General features: G+C 35.7%; 2 protein-coding genes and 1 non-coding gene across 3 annotated transcripts; 1 reads left to right on the top strand and 2 right to left on the bottom strand.

Moving 5' to 3' along the window:
* Positions 1-217: 217 nt before the first annotated feature.
* LOC124823776 (ABC transporter C family member 8-like) lies at positions 218-6855 on the top strand. Its single transcript, XM_088101403.1, has 12 exons — positions 218-301; positions 365-2329; positions 2437-2757; positions 2857-2943; positions 3025-3642; positions 3733-3897; positions 4376-4670; positions 4766-4980; positions 5516-5821; positions 5938-6001; positions 6173-6412; positions 6512-6855. The coding sequence occupies exons 1-12, from the start codon at positions 218-220 to the stop codon at positions 6646-6648; spliced, it is 4497 nt and encodes a 1498-aa protein (XP_087957529.1). The 3' UTR covers positions 6649-6855.
* A 444-nt stretch (positions 6856-7299) lies between these two features.
* Positions 7300-15305, bottom strand: LOC124823777 (putative disease resistance protein At4g11170). Its single transcript, XM_047296074.2, has 9 exons — positions 14709-15305; positions 13136-14189; positions 12748-13053; positions 11241-12659; positions 10987-11092; positions 10607-10695; positions 9965-10067; positions 9045-9163; positions 7300-8400 (listed from the first exon to the last, which is right to left on the bottom strand). The coding sequence occupies exons 1-9, from the start codon at positions 15161-15163 to the stop codon at positions 7513-7515; spliced, it is 4539 nt and encodes a 1512-aa protein (XP_047152030.1). The 5' UTR covers positions 15164-15305; the 3' UTR covers positions 7300-7512.
* Positions 15306-18357: 3052 nt separating this feature from the next.
* LOC124823805 (small nucleolar RNA R71) lies at positions 18358-18464 on the bottom strand. Its single transcript, XR_007027677.1, has one exon. It is a non-coding gene; the product is annotated as a small nucleolar RNA R71 (small nucleolar RNA).
* Positions 18465-19067: the final 603 nt, after the last annotated feature.

Genomic DNA, 19067 nt, shown 5'->3' with positions numbered 1-19067 from the left:
TCTATATTGTTAAAATTAATTGCATCTCGTTCTAGTCAAGCGCAGCACAATGTTAAGACTTGTAAAGATAAAATTTTAGTTAATAATAAAATAAAATGACTTGTCAATATTTTAAAATAATATACTAATGTTACAATCCAGATCATGCAAATTAATTACCATAATTTTATATGTAAATCTTTGTATTGAGTTGAAGATCTTTAATTTATTTGGAGTCATGTGTTCTCAATTTCATAGTGCAATAAAGAGATCTCCAACACACCTTGTCCAACGCAGTTGGCTTTTTGATTTTGAGTATGGTGTACTTTCTCATTAGCCCAGCAATGATTTGAAATGTTACGTGTAGAAGTGATGAACTTATGAGTATTTCTTTGTTAATGGATATGCAGCGGATTTCTCATGGACTTGTCTGAGAGATTTTGATTTCACTTCTTTGTGCTCCCAAACCAGCATAATAGACATTTTAAAATTACTTTTCATCGGTGTCTTCTACACGTCTTTGCTTATTTCATTAATCCGAGGAAGTTCTGCATGTGGTAGCAACAGAAAAAACTGGGTTGTCCTTGTTGTCTCCATCTGTTGTGCTCTCATTAGCGTTGCACATTTTAGCAAAGGCTTGAGGTTGCGGAATCAGCAGAGCTGGTTGGGTTGCATTTTCAGAGCATTTGTGTGGCTTTCTTTTACAGTTTCATTGCATGTTCAGAGAAACAAATGGATCAAAATTCTAAACTCTATCTGGTGGACAACATCCTGTGTACTTGCTTCAGCTCTCAACATTGAAATCATGTTGAAAGACTACACAATTGAACTGTTTGAAATACTACAATGGCTTGTACATTTCTTACTTCTCTTTTGCTCCTTCCAAAATCTCGGTTACTTTGTCGCATCCCAAACTAAGCCAGAAGACACTGCAAGTTTATCTGAGCCTCTGATTGCTCAGAAAGTTGAAACTACACAAACACAACTAGGGCGTGCTACCCTTCTCAGTAAGTTAACTTTCTCTTGGGTTAATTCTTTACTCAGACTGGGTTACTCAAAGCCACTAGCTCTTCTAGATATCCCATTTCTTCTTCCTGAAGATGAAGCCAACTTGGCCTATCAAGCTTTTATGCATGCATGGGAATCCCTTGTAAGGGAGACCAGCAATAACAACAACAAAAACTTGGTTCTTTGGTCTGTAGCTAGAACCTTCTCCAAGGAGAACATATTAATAGCATTTTATGCATTACTCAGAAGTATTTGCTTGATAATTTCTCCTCTAATACTCTATGCTTTTGTAAACTACACAAATACCACTGAGGGAGATCTCAAACAAGGTTTTTCCATACTGGGTTTTATGGTTCTCAGCAAAGTGGTTGAGTCTCTGTGTCAAAGACATTGCGGTTTTGGCTCAAGGAGATCAGGAATGAAAATTAGATCAGCTCTGATGGTGGCAGTGTACCAGAAACTGCTAAAGCTTTCCAGCTCAGCAAGGACAAGGCACTCAACTGGAGAAGTTGTGAATTACATTGCAGTTGACGCATATCGATTGGGAGAATTTCCATGGTGGTTTCATATAGCATGGACTTCTGCAGTTCAACTTGTTTTGTCCATCATTATCCTTTTTAGTGTTGTGGGTGCTGGTGCTCTTCCAGGTTTAGTCCCTCTTCTCATCTGTGGACTTCTCAACGTACCATTTGCAAAGATCATACACAGTTGTCAGTCACAATTCATGATGGCACAAGATGAGCGTCTCAGATCAACTTCAGAAATTCTAAATAGTATGAAAATCATCAAGTTACAATCCTGGGAAGATAAATTCAAGAACTTAGTTTTGTCCCTACGTGCTAAAGAATTCAAATGGTTGACTAAGATACAGATCATCAAAGCTAGTGGGTCATTTCTATATTGGATGAATCCCATCGTTGTTTCTACTGTTGTTTTCCTCGGGTGTGCTCTTTTCAAAAGTGCCCCACTGAATGCTGGGACCATTTTCACAGTTATTACGACATTGAGGATGATGGCAGAACCTGTTCGAATGATCCCAGAGGCTCTATCTATTATGATCCAAGTTAAGGTCTCCTTTGATCGTCTCAACACCTTTTTGCTTGATGAAGAGCTAACCAGTGTTAACGGTTATGGAAGAAATATAAAGCAAAGTTCAGTTAACGCAGTGGAAATCCAGGAAGGCAACTTCATTTGGGATCATGAATCAGTGTCCCCAACTTTAAGAGAGGTGAAGCTAGAAATCAAATGGGGACAGAAAATTGCAGTTTGTGGCCCAGTTGGTGCTGGAAAATCATCTCTTCTGTATGCAGTACTTGGAGAGATTCCCAAGATCTCAGGAACTGTGAGTTATTAATCAAACAAATACGGTTTTTTGTCAAGCCAAATTCATTAATAACCTTTGTATACAACACTTTTTTCTCCCTAAAATTTCACAATAATGGCAAACAGGTTAATGTTGGTGGAACCATAGCCTATGTTTCTCAAACTTCTTGGATACAAAGTGGGACCGTTCGAGATAACATACTCTTCGGAAAGCCAATGAACAAAACCAGATATGAGAATGCCACTAAAGTTTGCGCCTTAGACATGGATATTAATGATTTTAGCCATGGTGATCTTACCGAAATAGGCCAGCGAGGCATTAACATGAGTGGAGGACAAAGGCAAAGGATTCAACTAGCTCGAGCAGTTTATAATGATGCTGACATCTATCTCCTTGATGACCCATTCAGTGCAGTTGATGCACAAACAGCCGCAATTTTGTTCCATGTATGAAAATAACACTTATATATTGTTAATTATAGTAAAACTATTGTCTTACTCGTGATTTTGGTGAATCAAAGTAACTGCTGCATCTACAAATTACAGGACTGTGTCATGACTGCTTTAAGAGAGAAAACTGTCATTCTAGTTACTCATCAAGTGGAGTTTCTCACAGAAGTTGATACGATCCTGGTAAAGCATCTCATTTGGGTTCCTATTTTTTTTTTCCTTATATTACATTAGTAAATAACAATATTATAATGAAAATTCTAGGTAATGGAGGATGGAAAAGTTACTCAATCAGGTAGTTATGAAGATCTCCAGTCAGCTGGCACTGCCTTTGAACAGCTTGTGAGTGCCCATAAAGCTGCATTAACAGGATTGGATAAAAAATATGAAAATAGTAGTGATTCTGGTATTGAATTTCTGGTACATCCAGAAGAATCTCAAAGTTTTAATCTCACTCAAAATCAAAGTGAGGAAGTGATTTCTACCAAGGGACAACTTGGGGCACAACTTACACAAGAAGAAGAAACAGTGACTGGTGATGTTGGGTGGAAACAATTCTGGGAATATATTTCCTTTTCAAGGAGCTCATTCGTGTTTTGCTTAACCATGTTAGCAGAATTTGCTTTTCTGGCTTTGCAGACTGCCTCATCCTATTGGCTTGCTCTAGCTTTTGAAATTCCAAAAGTAACCAGTGGCATTTTGATAGGAGTTTATGCATCATTTTCATTTCTCAGTGCTATATTTATATATATACGGTCTTTCCTAGCTGCTCATCTTGGATTAAAAGCTTCTGAAGCCTTCTTCTCAAGTTTCACATCAGCTATCTTCAATGCTCCAATGTTGTTCTTTGACTCAACGCCTGTAGGAAGGATTTTAACCCGAGTAAGGCTTCTTCCTTCTAAATTGTATTAACATATATATTTCAATCTGTTCATTACAATAAGTAACTCCCTGTCATCTTTTCTCTATCAGGCTTCATCTGATTTAAGTATTTTGGACATTGATATTCCTTATTCTCTCACTATGGTAGCATTTATAGCAGCTGAAATTCTAGTAATAATATGTGTAATAGTATCAATCACATGGCAAGTTCTTATCGTTGCTGTTCCGGCTACAGTGGCATCAATATACATTCAGGTTTCTTCACTTCCTAATTTTTATTTGGTAGAATTTTATTGCCTTATTAAAATCTTTATATAGAAAACCATAGTTCTAGATAAATACAACCTAGAACAACGCACAAGAAAAGGATCTAGATCATGCTAGATTATCAAGGATTTAAAAATATCTTGACCTATCGTTTTATTGTCTTTCTCAGTTGGATTCTTGTTTCACTTCTTCACAGGGAGAAGGAAAACTGTGTAGAACTTTATATATTGGAGACCATAATCAATGAACTCTTTATATATTAATCTATTAGGGTTCTCATAATCCCCTATTGAACCCCTTATCAATCTTGAATTAATAGTCGATGTATTAAATATGATGCTCACAATAGATGTAAGAAATGTACTAACATTATTAACTTCCCATTCTCGATTCCTAATTAGGTCATGGATCTAGCAACTTCCTTGCCCTCATATATGTATATATATTTTTTATTTAACTTTGAAAGGGATATTATCAAGCCTCTTCAAGGGAATTGATGAGGATCAATGGAACCACAAAAGCTCCTGTCATGAATTTTGCTGCCGAGACATCACTTGGAGTGGTTACTATAAGAGCATTGAACATGGTGAACAGATTTTTCAACAACTACCTAAAGCTTGTGGACATGGATGCAGCAGTGTTCTTTCACATCAATGTGGCCACGGAATGGTCAATTTTAAGGATTGAAATACTTCAAAACTTGACAGTATTCACAGCAGCTGCATTACTTATTCTACTTCCCAGGGGATCTGTATCATCGGGTAATGATACATAGTACTAATATCATTTACCATGATAAGGTTTCTTTAGGTCGTTAACAAATCATTAATTCTTGACAATTCTCCTGTTGTGTCAGGTCTTGTGGGATTGTCTCTTTCTTATGCGTTGACATTGAAAGAATCCCAAGTATTTTGGAGTAGGATGTATAGCATGTTGTCAGACCATATCATCTCTGCTGAAAGAATCAAGCAATTCATTCACATTCCATCAGAGCCTCCTGCCATTGTGGAGGATAACAGACCTTCATCTTCATGGCCTTCCAAGGGTAGGATCGATCTTCGAGCCCTAGAGGTAAGTGTAGTTGTTAGGTTTCTGGGTATGAAACCTAACTGTCTCACAGCACACACTCACCAATAGCACCCAAATGGTAAGAAAAGAATGAAAATATGTAATCAATGTTAAATTGTCACTTAGGGCTGTAATTGAGGATGTATTATTTTTATCAGAGAATACAACGAAAGAAGGATAGCAGCCATAAGTTCTGACAAGGAATCATAGCTAATAGCACATCTAGGTAAATTATGCGTTGTGGTAGGCTCGCATGTTCTCACAGACATATGTGGAGGGGGAAGTTGGGAAACTTGACATCACCTGCCTCAATTTTTGGAGTGTTACTTATATATTTATTGGAGAATTTCACTTAATATCAATTGGTACTGAAATGGAATCTAGAAATCAATACATTTTAATGGATTTTATTTCGATAAAGTTGTATTGTTGTCCCTTTTCTTTTGAACCTATGCTTGCAGTTTTTTCTTCCTTTCATTTCTGACATTTGGACAGATAACTACAAATCTTATTGTTGTCTTTCCTACGTTGATTTCAGATTAGATATCGTCCAAATTCTCAATTAGTTCTCAAGGGTATAAATTGTACATTTGTAGAAGGTAGTAGAGTGGGAGTTGTTGGGAGGACTGGAAGTGGAAAAACTACACTTATCAGTGCTTTGTTTCGCTTAGTTGAACCTTCAAGAGGTGATATTCTAATAGATGGGATCAACATATGCTTGATGGGGTTAAAGGATTTGAGAACAAAACTAAGCATCATCCCTCAAGAACCAACTCTTTTCAAGGGCAGCATTAGGACCAACTTGGACCCTCTAGGCTTCTATGAAGATGATGAAATATGGAAGGTGAATGGACTAGCTTCGCAGCTGAAACTTCTGTAACTAATAAATCTGCGACCTCTTTCATGAGCAATTTCATTAGAGCAGGTTTGATGAGATTTGATTTGTATATTATTATTTAGGCTTTAGAGAAATGTCAGCTAAAGGACACAGTCGGCAAGCTACCAGGTCTCTTGGACTCTTCTGGTGAGTTAACAGACTTGCAGCCTACAATCTGATATAGCCTTACGCATGCAACTATTCTGCTCTTTCTACATTGAGTAAAGTACAAAGTGACTGAAACTAGGCAGTATGCTTATAACACTAACATTTTCAAACCAATAAACCATAGAAGTTTAATTTTGACAAGTTTTGCAGTGAGTGACGAAGGTGGAAATTGGAGCTTGGGACAGCGCCAACTGTTTTGCCTTGGTAGAGTACTACTTAAGAGGAACAGAATACTTGTCCTAGATGAAGCTACTGCGTCTATTGACTCTGCAACAGATGCCATTCTACAACAAGTGATAAGACAAGAATTTACAGAATGCACAGTCATAACTGTGGCTCACAGAGTTCCAACTGTAATAGATAGTGACATGGTCATGGTCCTGTCTTATGGTATACAAGTTAATTTCTTTTCCTTTTCAAATTTTCAGATATATCACAATTTTATCTAGTCCTTTCTGCTCTCTCATTTTAGTTTGATGGTTACTGTAGGGAAACTAGTGGAATATGACGAGCCTTCAAAACTTATGGGCACCAACTCTTGGTTCTCTAATTTGGTTGCTGAATATTGGTCGAGCTGCAGGAAGAACTCATCGCCTATATCAATTATGAAAATGGAGTGCAAATAAACTGAATGATTATTCAATATTAGATGTGTCTAGATCCTCTTACAAATCCAATGGGAAATAATATAATCTATGAAACTTTTAGACATTATATTAAATGTATGAGCACTCAATTGCATGTCTAGTCTGTGAGACAAATGTAATGTTATTCCTTAAGCTGCAACAGTCAGTCCCCTGACAAGACAAGAAGCTTAATCAATCGCATATTTAGCTAAAATTTCTACACAGAGAAAAGAACTAAATTAATAGAAGCAATACTTATGGATAATAATCTAAAAGCAATTCTTGGAAATATATATATATATATATAGACACACATATATACCAGGAAGTGTTAGTCTTACTTTAGTACATGACGAACTTGTTGAATTGAATATTCCTGAACCAGCTAAACTTCCGGAATTTATTTTCGTTTGACAATTTTTTTAATGGACTTTTCAGTTTTTTTAAATGATTTTTCATTATTATATATCACAACTCCGGTTGCATGTGTGTATAATCATATAACTGTGAACACGAATTATCAAAGAAAAACCGTTGAAAAAAATGCTTAAAAGAAGTTTCAACATTAGCTAGTGTAAAAAAGGTGTCAGGACCTCTAGTCGGAAAAGAAAAAAGATTATTTATATACACTTGAAAGTTAAACCTTGTGACTTATCAACAGCTATAATATTTTGAATCAATCCGTACAAAATACATAAAACCTGAAATTAAATACTAATTAAAATCTCTTACATCATCCATACAAATTTCACTTTCAACAAATATCTATCCTCTTCAACCCAACCCACTTATTTACAGCCAGGAACTTACCTGTGGAATGATTCAAATAAAAATTACATCAAAAGAAAAACCTCAGGAAAAAATCTAAAATGGGGGCTTTGTCTTCATTATTCCATATGGCTCTTTGAGGTCTTCGTAAGCTAAAGCCAAACTCAATCTTTTCTCTTCAAGTTCTTCTAATTGTTTGATTGTGTAAACAACAGAAGTCGACATATACTTCACCAATTCAAGTGTTTCGTCCTTCTTGGTTTGTTTTTCTGAGTATAAAACCTCTTGTGCTGACCTCTCCTTTTCCAAGGCTTCATTTTCTTGTTGAAGCTTATTTATAGCTCCCTGGATTTCTCTCTGTCTCTTTTGGAGGTTTTCAATCTCAGACTTACTAGTTGAGATGGCAGTGTCAAACTGTTGAACTTTCAGTTTAGAATCTTGAAGTTTGTTATACAAGTCTCTCTTCTTAGATGCCAGTTTTATTTGTTTATCCTCGGTTAGCATCTTTTCTTGAGAAATGTTGGCAGCTTTATCGTATAGCTCGATAAATTTGTCTACACCTTCTTGCTCTTTCGTAATTTCTCTACGATAAGCGTGAAGTTTTCGTAGTGATTCTTCAATTTGTTGCCGATAGGATTGGTCTGGAAGTTTGTCTAGCAATGAAGTTGAGAACACTAAGGTTCGGAATTCATCGAGGACGGTTGTAGCATCATTTGCTTGAGCTACCTTTTGAACACAAGTTTCTGATTGTTTCAGAGGAGGGGATAGCTCATTAGAGAGTAAGTCAAGGATTGCAAATGGATTTTCATGCAACTGTTGGAGGCAACTCTCAAGGTCAAAGTACGAGTATTTAGTAACAAATTTCTCTGTATCATAAGTTTGTACAACTTGCTTATTCGATTCTTCTAACCTATCATGCAAGTGCTCAGAGCCCCCCTGGGAAGAGGCTTGAAGAGATGTGCTCTGTAAATGTTCATCGGCCACCTGTGAAATGGGGAAGTCCAAGTTTCACAAAGTCAAATACTTCAATGATAAATACTAGTTATACACTCTCTGATGTATTGTTTTAGGCATACTCTTTATTATTACCTGAAATTTATTAGAGATCTATGTATAGGTAAAATGGAAAAGCATATAATGCTTCACAAGAGATTTCAGCCTCTTAGTTATTAAAGAACACTTCGAAAGGACCCATCAAGTGCTAAACAGGGAGAAATGAATTGAATTTTGTGGAGAAAACAAGGTTGGTTGTTGCAGGCGGAAATTATTTGATGCAAGTATATACAAATCTTTGCATTGGTTTCATAGGGAATCTGTGAAACAGCATAAAAACCAAGCCTTGATGGACCCTCTTTGGATCTATGCACCAGAACATGCTTCTATTATCGATAAGTGCTATGTCCTTTCGCTTTCGAAAGTTTTATTGAGATCAACTTTAGTTAGGTAGGATTAGCCACAAATTCTCCACTAATTGGTTCTATTATTCTCAGTGTTGTTTTAGGTTGTTAATCTTGGACATTTCATACACCTAAATTTTTTCTTTATGATGAAAACTCTGCTGTTACGTTTTTGTATGTTTTTAAACACTTTCAAATATGATAAAAAAATTCAAAATAAAAGATACTTACAATTTTTGTAGACTCTCTAGATTTTTCTTTGGGACCTCTTCCAGCAATGCTCAGGGTTTCCTTGCAAGTAGATTCAGTGTTCTCTAGCTCAATCATCTCTACTACCTCTGATTGTGTGACTAAACATAGAAGAAAATTATGAGCAGGAGAAAAAAAGGAATCAGCAAGAAAGAAAACCCAAAAAGATAGATACATATGCTTTGCATGAAAAACCTTTTAGTAATCTTTATGATTAATTATTCTCCTCTAGTGATGGATTTAGACTTCTTGTCCAATTTCCCCCTTGTTCCATTCCATCACATATTTTATTCGGTATTTATTCTTACTTTATCCCCTCCACTATTAATGCTTTAATATGGTATCTGGAACATAAATGGCTTTTGAGGGACTAGGAGAGTAAAACAAAAGTGAAGAGAAACCGAAAAGTGAGGGACAATAATGATTTAATAACAAAATTTTCATTCATAAGCATACAAAATTTGCAATTGTTTCATAGACAACATAAATATATACACATAAAACTAGAAATTAGTAATGCTCCATAAGAGTATCTAATATTTATTAAATTTGTTTAATTACACGTCAAACAACAATTAATCATAATTAGTTTTTCATTATAATAAGAAATATGCAGTCATATATATTATAAACTATATAAAAAATATTATACACTACACAGAAATATTTGAAAAAAAAAAGTGTGCCGTAAGACCATGGACTAAAATGGCCTGAGTATACGCAGCCCTTAGAATAACATTCTATCTACCAAAAACCTAAACCCAAAAGATAGATGCACATAGGTGACTCAGAACTTTTGAATTATCATATAGAAAATAAATACAAAAGATTCCTCACCAGATTCGTAATTTGGTCATATCAGTAGCTAATGTGATACTTCAACCACGGTTATAATGAGTTACCTGACTTTTCTCTAAACTGATTTTCATTGTCTGAATGTGACTCCATGGTCTCATGCAATGTTGCATCTGATTTTGGCACTTCTTTATTACCTTTGTATTTGACCTGCACAATATAATGTATTGAAAGTTTGAAAATTTGAAAATTAAACTAAATAATAATAATAAATGTTAAATATGTTTTTGGTTCCTTAATAGTAAAAATTAGAATTAGTTTTTCTATAAAACTTTGGACCAATTTAGTCCTCATCTTTAGAATTAGGTGGATTTAGTCTTTTTAACTAAATTTTGTTTAAGTTTATGTTACGTCTCAAATGTATTTCTCAGCTAGCATTGAAGCGGAAATATGTCAAATAGGGTAAGGAATTTAAATGTTATCATGAAACGCGTTTGAAACTTAACAATGCAAATAAACCTAACAAAATTTACTTAAAAGGACTAAATTCACGCATTTATAAAATTGGGAGACTAAATTGGGTTAAAGTTTTGAAGAGGGATTAATTTCAATCTTCACTTAAAGTTAAGAGACAAAAAACATCTTTAACCCTAATAATTATAAAATGTAATTTCCTATTTTATATTTTTTACAGTTCTAGTAAGATGGAGGGACAACTTTGTTAATGAAATATAAAACTCTTGACTTACCACACTTGTTCCAGAATTAGTTTTGGTTTCCTTGTGAGTAGATTTACCATTTTCAGCTGAAACTGGTTTAACAATCTCTGAGTCTGACTCTGCATTTGAAGACAAGTAGTTTGAGATAACTTCATACTTGAATTGTCTTTGAAATCAGATGGATTGACGCTCCTTTCAACCCAAAACAATGTTTTAGATTTATAAATATTCTTTCTTGCATGTATTCAATATTTCCTTTTTACTTAATATAAAAATTAGATTCACACTTGAATTTCAACAGAAAAAACTAAACTCAAAATATAAATATTTGTCATGTAGATGTGTGAATGGACATGGCATAAATTAGTTGTATGGTTTAACAATTGGTATGCTTGCATAGAACTACTCACTTGACTTTTCTTTAGATTCATGTTCTTTGTCTAACTCCGATTCAACAGTTTCAGGCAATGTTGCATCTTGTTTGATTGACGTTTCTCTATTTCCTTCATATTTGACCTGCACAAACTAATAATTTACTATTGACATAATAGAAAATCAAAATAATCATAAAATGTAAGTTTAGATTTTGTATCTTTTGACATTTCTAGTAAATGGAGGGCAAAGTTTGTGAAATCTTGTCGACATATAAGAATTCTTGACTAACCGCATCAGTAGATTTTGTAGTATTCTGCCCATAATCTGTGCCAGAATCAGTTTTGGCTTCCTTGTGAGTAGAATTGATAATCTCTTCCAAAGCAGAAAAATGGTTTTTCCTCTCATCGGATTGTTCAATTGATGTTAAGGTTATCCTTTGTCCTGTAATCAACTCCACTCTATTCACTAAGTCCTTCTTCTTATCCGAGTGCCAGTCCAACTCTTCTAAAACACTCGGCAGTTCTGAAACACTTATAAGGCCAACACCACACTCTTTAATAAACATAGAGCCATCAACTTCCCCCTTATCATTTCTAACACAGAACTCAAAAGAAACACTTGGCTCATTATATTTGAGAATGCCATCACTGTGGAATGGATCATACCATATATAAACATGATCGGTGTTCAAGCCCTCGATATCACTATATACCCATGATTCCCTCGTATTTTGTCTCAAGTGGCGTTTACATATAATCTTGGTGTCATGCTTCTTCATTTCACCAGATGGAGAAAGAACAACAGAGTAAATGAAGCCCCTCAAGTTGGAAAGTTTGGGAAGGTCAATGGTAATGAAGGACTCGGTGCTCCGATATTTAATCTCTTGTGGGACCTTTCTTCCTGGCAAACAAAGCTCAACACTGTTATAACTGTAGTCGCGGACGTCACAGGATTTTCTCACCAGGTTGTCAAATGCAGAACACACCATTATTAACTTTACGCTCTTCATTATAAGTCTGCATGAATGTTCATCCAATTTCAAGCAGTTCTTGAATGTAATGAATCTGGTACTTCCCCGCATCACATTTGCCAAATTGACTAAGTCTGACACTGACACCAGTGAAGTGCAGTTAATGACACCTAAGTAACCGATGCTGGATGGAAGCTTTTGAAGATGCATCAACAAGTCACAATTCTCCACGGACAAAATTCTCAAGTTTTCGGAATTCTTAATGAATTCAGGCAACGTTGTCCCATCGTATTGATCTAACTTTAGCACGTACGAATGTTTGAGGTGGTGGCTCACCGTAGTCTTGACAAGTTCCAACCAACGACGAAGGGATCTTGGAAACTCCTCTAAATTGAGGCTCTTGAGTTTTCCCATTCGCCTTACTGGTGCATTGCTCACATTCAATATTTTAATTAAATCTAATGACACTGCAAATTCCTCCAGACTTAAGCAGCCATTGACACTGATCTTCTCTAGAGATTTTAAACGCTTTTCACCTTTAACACTCTCGAGTTTTGTACACCCATTCAGTATCAAAGTAACAAGCGTGGCCGAGGATAAAACAGACGGGTGAAGATACCGCAAACTTTCACAACATGAGAGATTCACCCATTTAAGTCTTGGCGCCTTAGACAAATCTGGAAGCTCTTCAAACTGTTTGCATCCACTTAGGTCAATTCCCTCTAAGTTATCTAGTTCCTGTGAACATTCAAAAGGTGGTGGCATCACAAAGGAAAATCCTCAAAAAAATTTAAAAATGTGTACATACATATCATTCTTTAGTTACCTGGATTCCCTGCCAAAGTTGTTTAACTTTGCCATGTTGCATGTGAATCTCAACAAGAAACTTTGCACAAAAAGGTGATGGAAGACACTCAAAAGGGTATCCAATCCACTCAGTGTACCTTAGTTTATCAGAAAACGGCTCAAGAGTTGCAGGAAGGTCGAGGTATGTATTCCAAGAACTCTGACCAGAGGAGTTATAGAATCTCAGAAATCTTAAGGCTTTCATCTTCGTCAATGTGTCAGAACGCAAACGTAAATTTTTAACTTGAGACAAATCCAGTTCTATTCCTTGAATTGCTTCAGTTCCCTGACAAACACCAAAGAAGTAAAGTGTATCAAATTATCTGCAACTTTCTGTCTTATAAAAAGTCAGCAGATTATTGATTTACCTTGTTTTCTTCAATCACTTCACGAGCTTCATTATCCTTCAAGCGACTACGTCTGCCAGGATCTGCTCTACATTCTTGACGTACAATCTCCAAACCCATTTGTTGCAGCAAGTCGTGCATTTGTATTATATTTGTGTATGAAATTGTTAACAAAGATTTGTCTGCGAGAACTTCTATTCCACTAGTTGCTTCAAAACCACAGGCATCTAGTATCCGTGTGGCATGATCTTCCTGTTTTTCTCTAAAGAAAAATACAATGTCTAGAAAAATATTTTTTTCTAGATCATGCAATCCAGTGTAGCTCATTTCCAACACTTTCTGAATTCTCTCGTTAGGATACAAGCTGAGTTTTCTTATAGTACTTTCCCAAAAACTGATACCTTTTGAACGAAGATATGAACCCAAAACTTTAAGGGCAAATGGAACGCCACCAGCATATTCAACTGCACTTTCTGAGAGACTCTCATAACCTCCTTCGGGATAACTTTTCTTAAAGGATTCTGAGCAAAAAAGCTTCAGAGATTCTGTTTTCTTCCATTTCTGAACCTCGTATATCGCATCAACCCTTCCAACAAGCAATTGCCTATCTCTTGTTGTTATAACGAGTTTACTATCACTATGCTGGCCTTCATACACCCCACATAAATACTCCAATGGCTCAAAACTATCCATGTCAACATCATCAAGTACAATGAAAACCTTTTTACTTCTGAGTCTCCTCATATGAAACGATGACCCTACGACATTTTTTGCGGAAACCTCCTCCTTCAATATGGTAGAGAAAAGCTTGTCTAGCGAATATTCTTTTGCATTGGTCACAAAGCAGACATGGTCATATTGGGGAAAGTGTTTAGCAAACAAGATTTTAGCAATGGTGGACTTGCCAATTCCACCCATACCCCAAATTCCAATGACCCTACATGATTTTAGTAATAATTCTACATTTCTGCAATTTTCTTCATTTTCAACAGGGCCCTTTAATTCAGTAGGGCATCGCAGATGAAGCTTTTGCAATACATCATTGACAACATTCTCAATGACATGAGCTTCGTCCCTAACAAAGATATGAAACAAATCACTAAAGGGGAATATTAACGACATGTTTTGAATCTAACGAGTGAAAGTGAATATGTAAAACACTGAAAGTTTACAGCAATCACTCGTGCAAGGTAGACATTATAATATTTTCCAGACTCTTCAAAGAAGATGGTATAATGTATAACAGATTAAGGTTGTGAAAACAATTAAAGAATTTAGAGTAGATTCTCAAGAGGAAAAAGGGGTGTTCAATGAAATTCAAGAAAAGGATAGAAAAAAAAAACGTATAATTTACTAAAAAAATGTACCCTGTCAATCAATCAAAGATTACAACTAGTCAGTGTAACTTTTAAGTAACTATATATTAAAACTCTACAAAAAAAAAAAACATGAAACATCTTCAAAAGTTCTGTTCAAGTACAAACTTGGGAATAACAAAAATTGGAAAAGTGGAAGAGAAAAACAAGACATTATAGCGTATGAACTTGAGAAAGAAGTGGAAGAGGTGAAACCATAGAGAAAGCTAATTGCTTACCTATGTGTCCTAGAGTCCCATCCAGATATATTGGCTGCTTCAGTGAGAGAAGCTTTCCACTTTGGCCCTTTCTCTTCATCGGATTCCAACAGTTCTGCCAATGCCTTCTCGTAAGTACCCTTCTGATTCCTTATGTCTGATGGATCTATGTTGTAAAAGACAGGTATAACTACCAAACCCAGTTCTTTTCTGCATTCAAGAATTTTCACCAGCTCTTCCAGACACCATTTGGAACAAGCATAGTTTTCAGAGAAAACAACAATTGAGACATGTGAGTCCCGAATTGCTTTGGCAAGTGCCGGCCAGACACTTTCTCCTCTGTCTAGCTGGCGATCTATGTAAGCTCCGATTGATTTATCTTCGAGAGCTTTGTAAAGATGGCTAGTGAAGTTGGTTCGTGTGTCCTCCCCTCTGAAGCTCACGAACACGTCGTGCTTTTTCGTGGAGTAACTCATCTCGCCACTGCCAATGCAAGCAAGGAACAATCCCGATCAAGCTCTTCTTTTATTTGATTTTCATTCGTTGACTTGGTAACGCTCCAACATGTTAAGTCAGCACACGTTCCACCATTCTACCTTAAAAGGAAGTATTCTACCTGTTTTCTTCCTCCTTTTTTCCGGAAGTATTCAATATTATATTATGGGTTTAATACATTTGATCTCTGTTCGTGGAGTTTTTTTCAAAGTCGTCCTACGTTTTTTAAAAGATCACTTAGGTCCTATTTTTCGTTAAAAAATGTTTAAAATGATCTTTTTAGCTTACGGCGTAGTCTTTTTAGCTTACGGCGTGCCACCGTGGCTAAAATTAGATGACCTAGGCACTTATTGATTGCGTGGCAATGTGAAGTGAATTGACTTGGTGGAAATGTTTAAAGTTTAAGTTATTGGGTAAAAGAAAAGGGTTAGGGTTGGTGAGGGTTCGTGCAACTTCTTCTCTTTTTTGAGCAAAGTAGTTGTGGGTAGATAGAAATAGCTTCTTCCGAAGGTTGTTCTTTTTGTTCCAATACATGGCCGGAAAGAATTTCGCATTCCTCACACGATGGTGGTTGAAGGGGAGGTGGGATAATCCCTCGTTGCAAATGTGACAATTTTGTTGTAAGCAAAGTGGCCAAAACTCCACAGAATGTTGGCAGACAATTTTGGGATGTCGTCATTACAAAGTTTTATGAATACCCTTCTCACTTAATTTGGAATTTATTTGTTCATAGATTGCTGAGTTTGAATCAATTTTGGTGGCTTATTTGGTGAATAATAGGGTGGATCTTCAAGAGAGATGTACTGTAACTTTTTCAAGTGGTGTAATGAAGAAAAGATTGACGAAAGAGATGGTGAAATTGTCAGAGAAAGGATAAAATTGTTAGTTGGAGTTGTGTGTGTTGTTATTGCAGTGAACATTGTGACAATGTGGGTCTGTTTAGGTTTATGTTCGTAGGTGGGTCAATGTTTACATTAAGGTCTAAGTCAATGTTTATATTCATGTAATGTGAAGGTGAAGCTCAATGTTTACGTTTAGGTGTAGGTGTTCACGTAATGTGAAGGTGAAGCTAAATGTTTACATTCAAGTGTTTATATGTAATGTTAAATTTAGTTTTCCCTTTGGTAAAAAAATGTGCAACGTGTCCCCTTTTCAATTTAAAACTGTGTACTTTGGTCCCAAATGAAATTCAACGAAAAACACATGAAAGAAAACTGGCTCAGTTTCTACCATTAGTTTCCACCTCCAGTCCACCATCTTTGTCCACCTCCACTCTACCATTAGTTTCCACCTCCAATCCACCATCTATGTCCACCTCCATGATAAGTGTGAAAAAGAGTTGTTTTTACACTTATAAATGATCTCAATCTTATAATTATTCATGTTATTACTCAGTGAAAAGTTGTAATAGGAAGTAGATTGTTATGTAAATAATTGTACAAGAAAGGGTGTATAGTTTGGAGTCTGTCAGCCAATTCTCGCATAACGCAAGCCAAAATTCGCACAGCTAAAAAAAGTAAATTCGCATAGCACACCAGTACCTGTGCGCTGAGCGAATAACATCAGTTGAAGTGCAGCAGTTAAAGAAAATTCGCACGGCGCACACACACATGTGCGCTGAGCGAATTAATTAAGTTAAGTGGCTTAAAAAGACGTGACAGAAAGGCAGAAACTATCTTCTGACACGAAAAAGCGAGAAAAATACTGGAGACACTCAGGAAACCTTTCAAGACATCAAGACTTCACTTTTTGTAAGGAATTGCTGAAAAGTGTACGTTTGAGATGTCTAAGATAGGCTAATCATTCTGTTCATTGGAATTGGTTGTATGACGATACATTAATGTAAATTTCCTGTGCAATATATGTTTCTGTTCTTGTTCTTTTCTTAACTTGCTTTTGATTATATGGAAGTATAATTCTCTTTAAAAGTTCTTTTGTACTTGGAAGTATTTTTAGAACAGAAACGTAAGAAAAAAAATAAAAGTGACTACGCTAGAAATAGCTTTTGTGTTTTTGGTCATTCTTAACATCTGAATTTAATGCAAAATTATCTATTGAATTAATTAAGGAATTAATAATTTAATAGATAATTTTAGAACTTGTTTTAAGGAATTAAACCAAGATACTCTTATGTGAATGCTTGAATAGATAATGTATGTTGTTCAGGATTTTACTATAATGTTAGTCAAAGACCAATTCCAGTGATCTTTTATCGTATTTTTCAATCTTAAATTTTTTATGTTGTTAATTTCATGTTAATTTTCAAATTGAAATCACAAATGTTATCATTAGTAATTGATTTTGATAAATAATTTTAATTGAATAACGTGACTCAAATTCCCTTGGGAGAACGATACTCTTAACTTAATTCACTGTATTACTTGAACGATTTGGTATACTTGCCAAAAAGTTATCAAGTTTTTGGCGTCGTTGCCGGGGAATTTGATTGTTATTGTTATTTCAATTATTCATTGTTTATCAATTTCAATTCTGTTCCATTATCTGTAAATCCATTGTTTTTTATTTTTGTATATCTGTATATATACGTTGTGTTTTGTTCTGTTGTTATTTCTTTGGGTTGATCACTTGAGATTGTTGTTCTGCATGAGAAGTAGAACAAAATATGAGAATTTATTGTTTGATTCTGAGATTGAGAGAACAGACCGTAGGAATAACAGTAGACGTAGGAGAGAAAATAAAAGAAAAGAAGCTAGAGAAGCTAGCTTGTCTGCTACTTCCAACACTTTTTCTTCATCTGATCAAGAGGATAAGGACATGGAGGGAAATCATGATGATGAACAACCAAGAGTTAGGAGTACGTTGGAAGATTATGCTTGTGTCTGTACCTTCCTCTTTCAACAGTATAGCCCGACCTGTGGTGAATACGGCTAATATGGAAATGAAGCCAGCACTGATTCACCTTGTTCAAAGTAATCAGTTTACAGGACTGTCACACGAAAATCCCTACAATCATCTGACAACTTTTAATGAGATGTGTAACACTGTAAAAATTTTACATGTGCCAGATGAAGAAATCAAACTGAGTCTCTTTCCCTTCTCATTGGCGGGAAATGCCAAGCTTTGGCTAAATTCTTTTCCTGAGGGAAGTCTGACTGTTTGGGATGACGTTGTGGCAAAGTTTTTGCATAAATACTTCCCCCAATCCAAGATAAATAAAGGCAAACAGGAAATATCCTCCTTTCAACAAGAGCCTGAAGAGTCGTTGAGTCAAACATGGGATAGGTTCAAGGGGTTGTTGAGAAAAACTCCAATTCATGGGTTTGACGTTCTCACTCAATTAAACCTTTTCTTAGGAGGTTTAAAATCTCACACAAAGCTTATGCTAGATAAAAATCAAGTGAAGAGTAGGAAGAGAAAGAAGAGAAAGTTGAGGAAGAAGAAGATAAAAAGAAGGAAGTGGAAGAGAGTCATAAAGGAAAGCAAGTTTTGAATCCTTTACCGTATCCAAAGACTTATTCTAGAAAGGAAAAGGAAAGTCAATTTTCTAGATTTATGGCTCTCTTTAAAAAGCTGGAAATCACAATTTCCTTTTCAGAAGCACTTCAACAAATGCCCTCTTATGTTAGATTTATGAAAGATTTGTTGACAAAGAAGAGAAAGTATATTGAGGAAGAAACAATTAAGGTGCAAGGGAATTGTAGTGCCCTCATCCAAAAACTTCTACCACCAAAATTTAAAGATCCTGGTAGTTTTACTATTCCTTGCACAATTGGAAAACTCCCCATTGGAAAAGCATTGATAGACTTATGTGCAAGTATCTATTTGATGTTATTGTCCATGTTAAAGAAAATAGGGGACATGGAATTAAAACCAACAAGGATGACACTCCAACTAGCAGACAGGTCTGTCAAGTACCCATATGGA

This window comes from Vigna umbellata, chromosome 11 (assembly GCF_029865625.1).
Source record: "Vigna umbellata cultivar VRB3 chromosome 11, Vumbellata_1.0, whole genome shotgun sequence".
Classification (NCBI taxonomy): domain Eukaryota; kingdom Viridiplantae; phylum Streptophyta; class Magnoliopsida; order Fabales; family Fabaceae; genus Vigna; species Vigna umbellata.
Note: the sequence above shows the minus strand (reverse complement) of the source record. Positions and strands in the feature narration are given on the sequence as shown.

Excerpts from the sequence above, each read along its gene's own strand:
- LOC124823776 (XM_088101403.1), top strand. The coding sequence starts at position 218 with ATGTGTTCTCAATTTCATAGTGCAATAAAGAGATCTCCAACACACCTT. Across the intron at positions 2,758-2,856 it reads CAGCCGCAATTTTGTTCCAT|GACTGTGTCATGACTGCTTT; the intron begins GTATGAAAATAA and ends TACAAATTACAG. Across the intron at positions 6,413-6,511 it reads GGTCATGGTCCTGTCTTATG|GGAAACTAGTGGAATATGAC; the intron begins GTATACAAGTTA and ends TGGTTACTGTAG.
- LOC124823777 (XM_047296074.2), bottom strand. The coding sequence starts at position 15,163 with ATGAGTTACTCCACGAAAAAGCACGACGTGTTCGTGAGCTTCAGAGGG. Across the intron at positions 13,054-13,135 it reads AAGTGATTGAAGAAAACAAG|GGAACTGAAGCAATTCAAGG; the intron begins GTAAATCAATAA and ends GGTGTTTGTCAG. Across the intron at positions 10,696-10,986 it reads TGAATCTAAAGAAAAGTCAA|AGTCAGACTCAGAGATTGTT; the intron begins GTGAGTAGTTCT and ends CTTCAAATGCAG.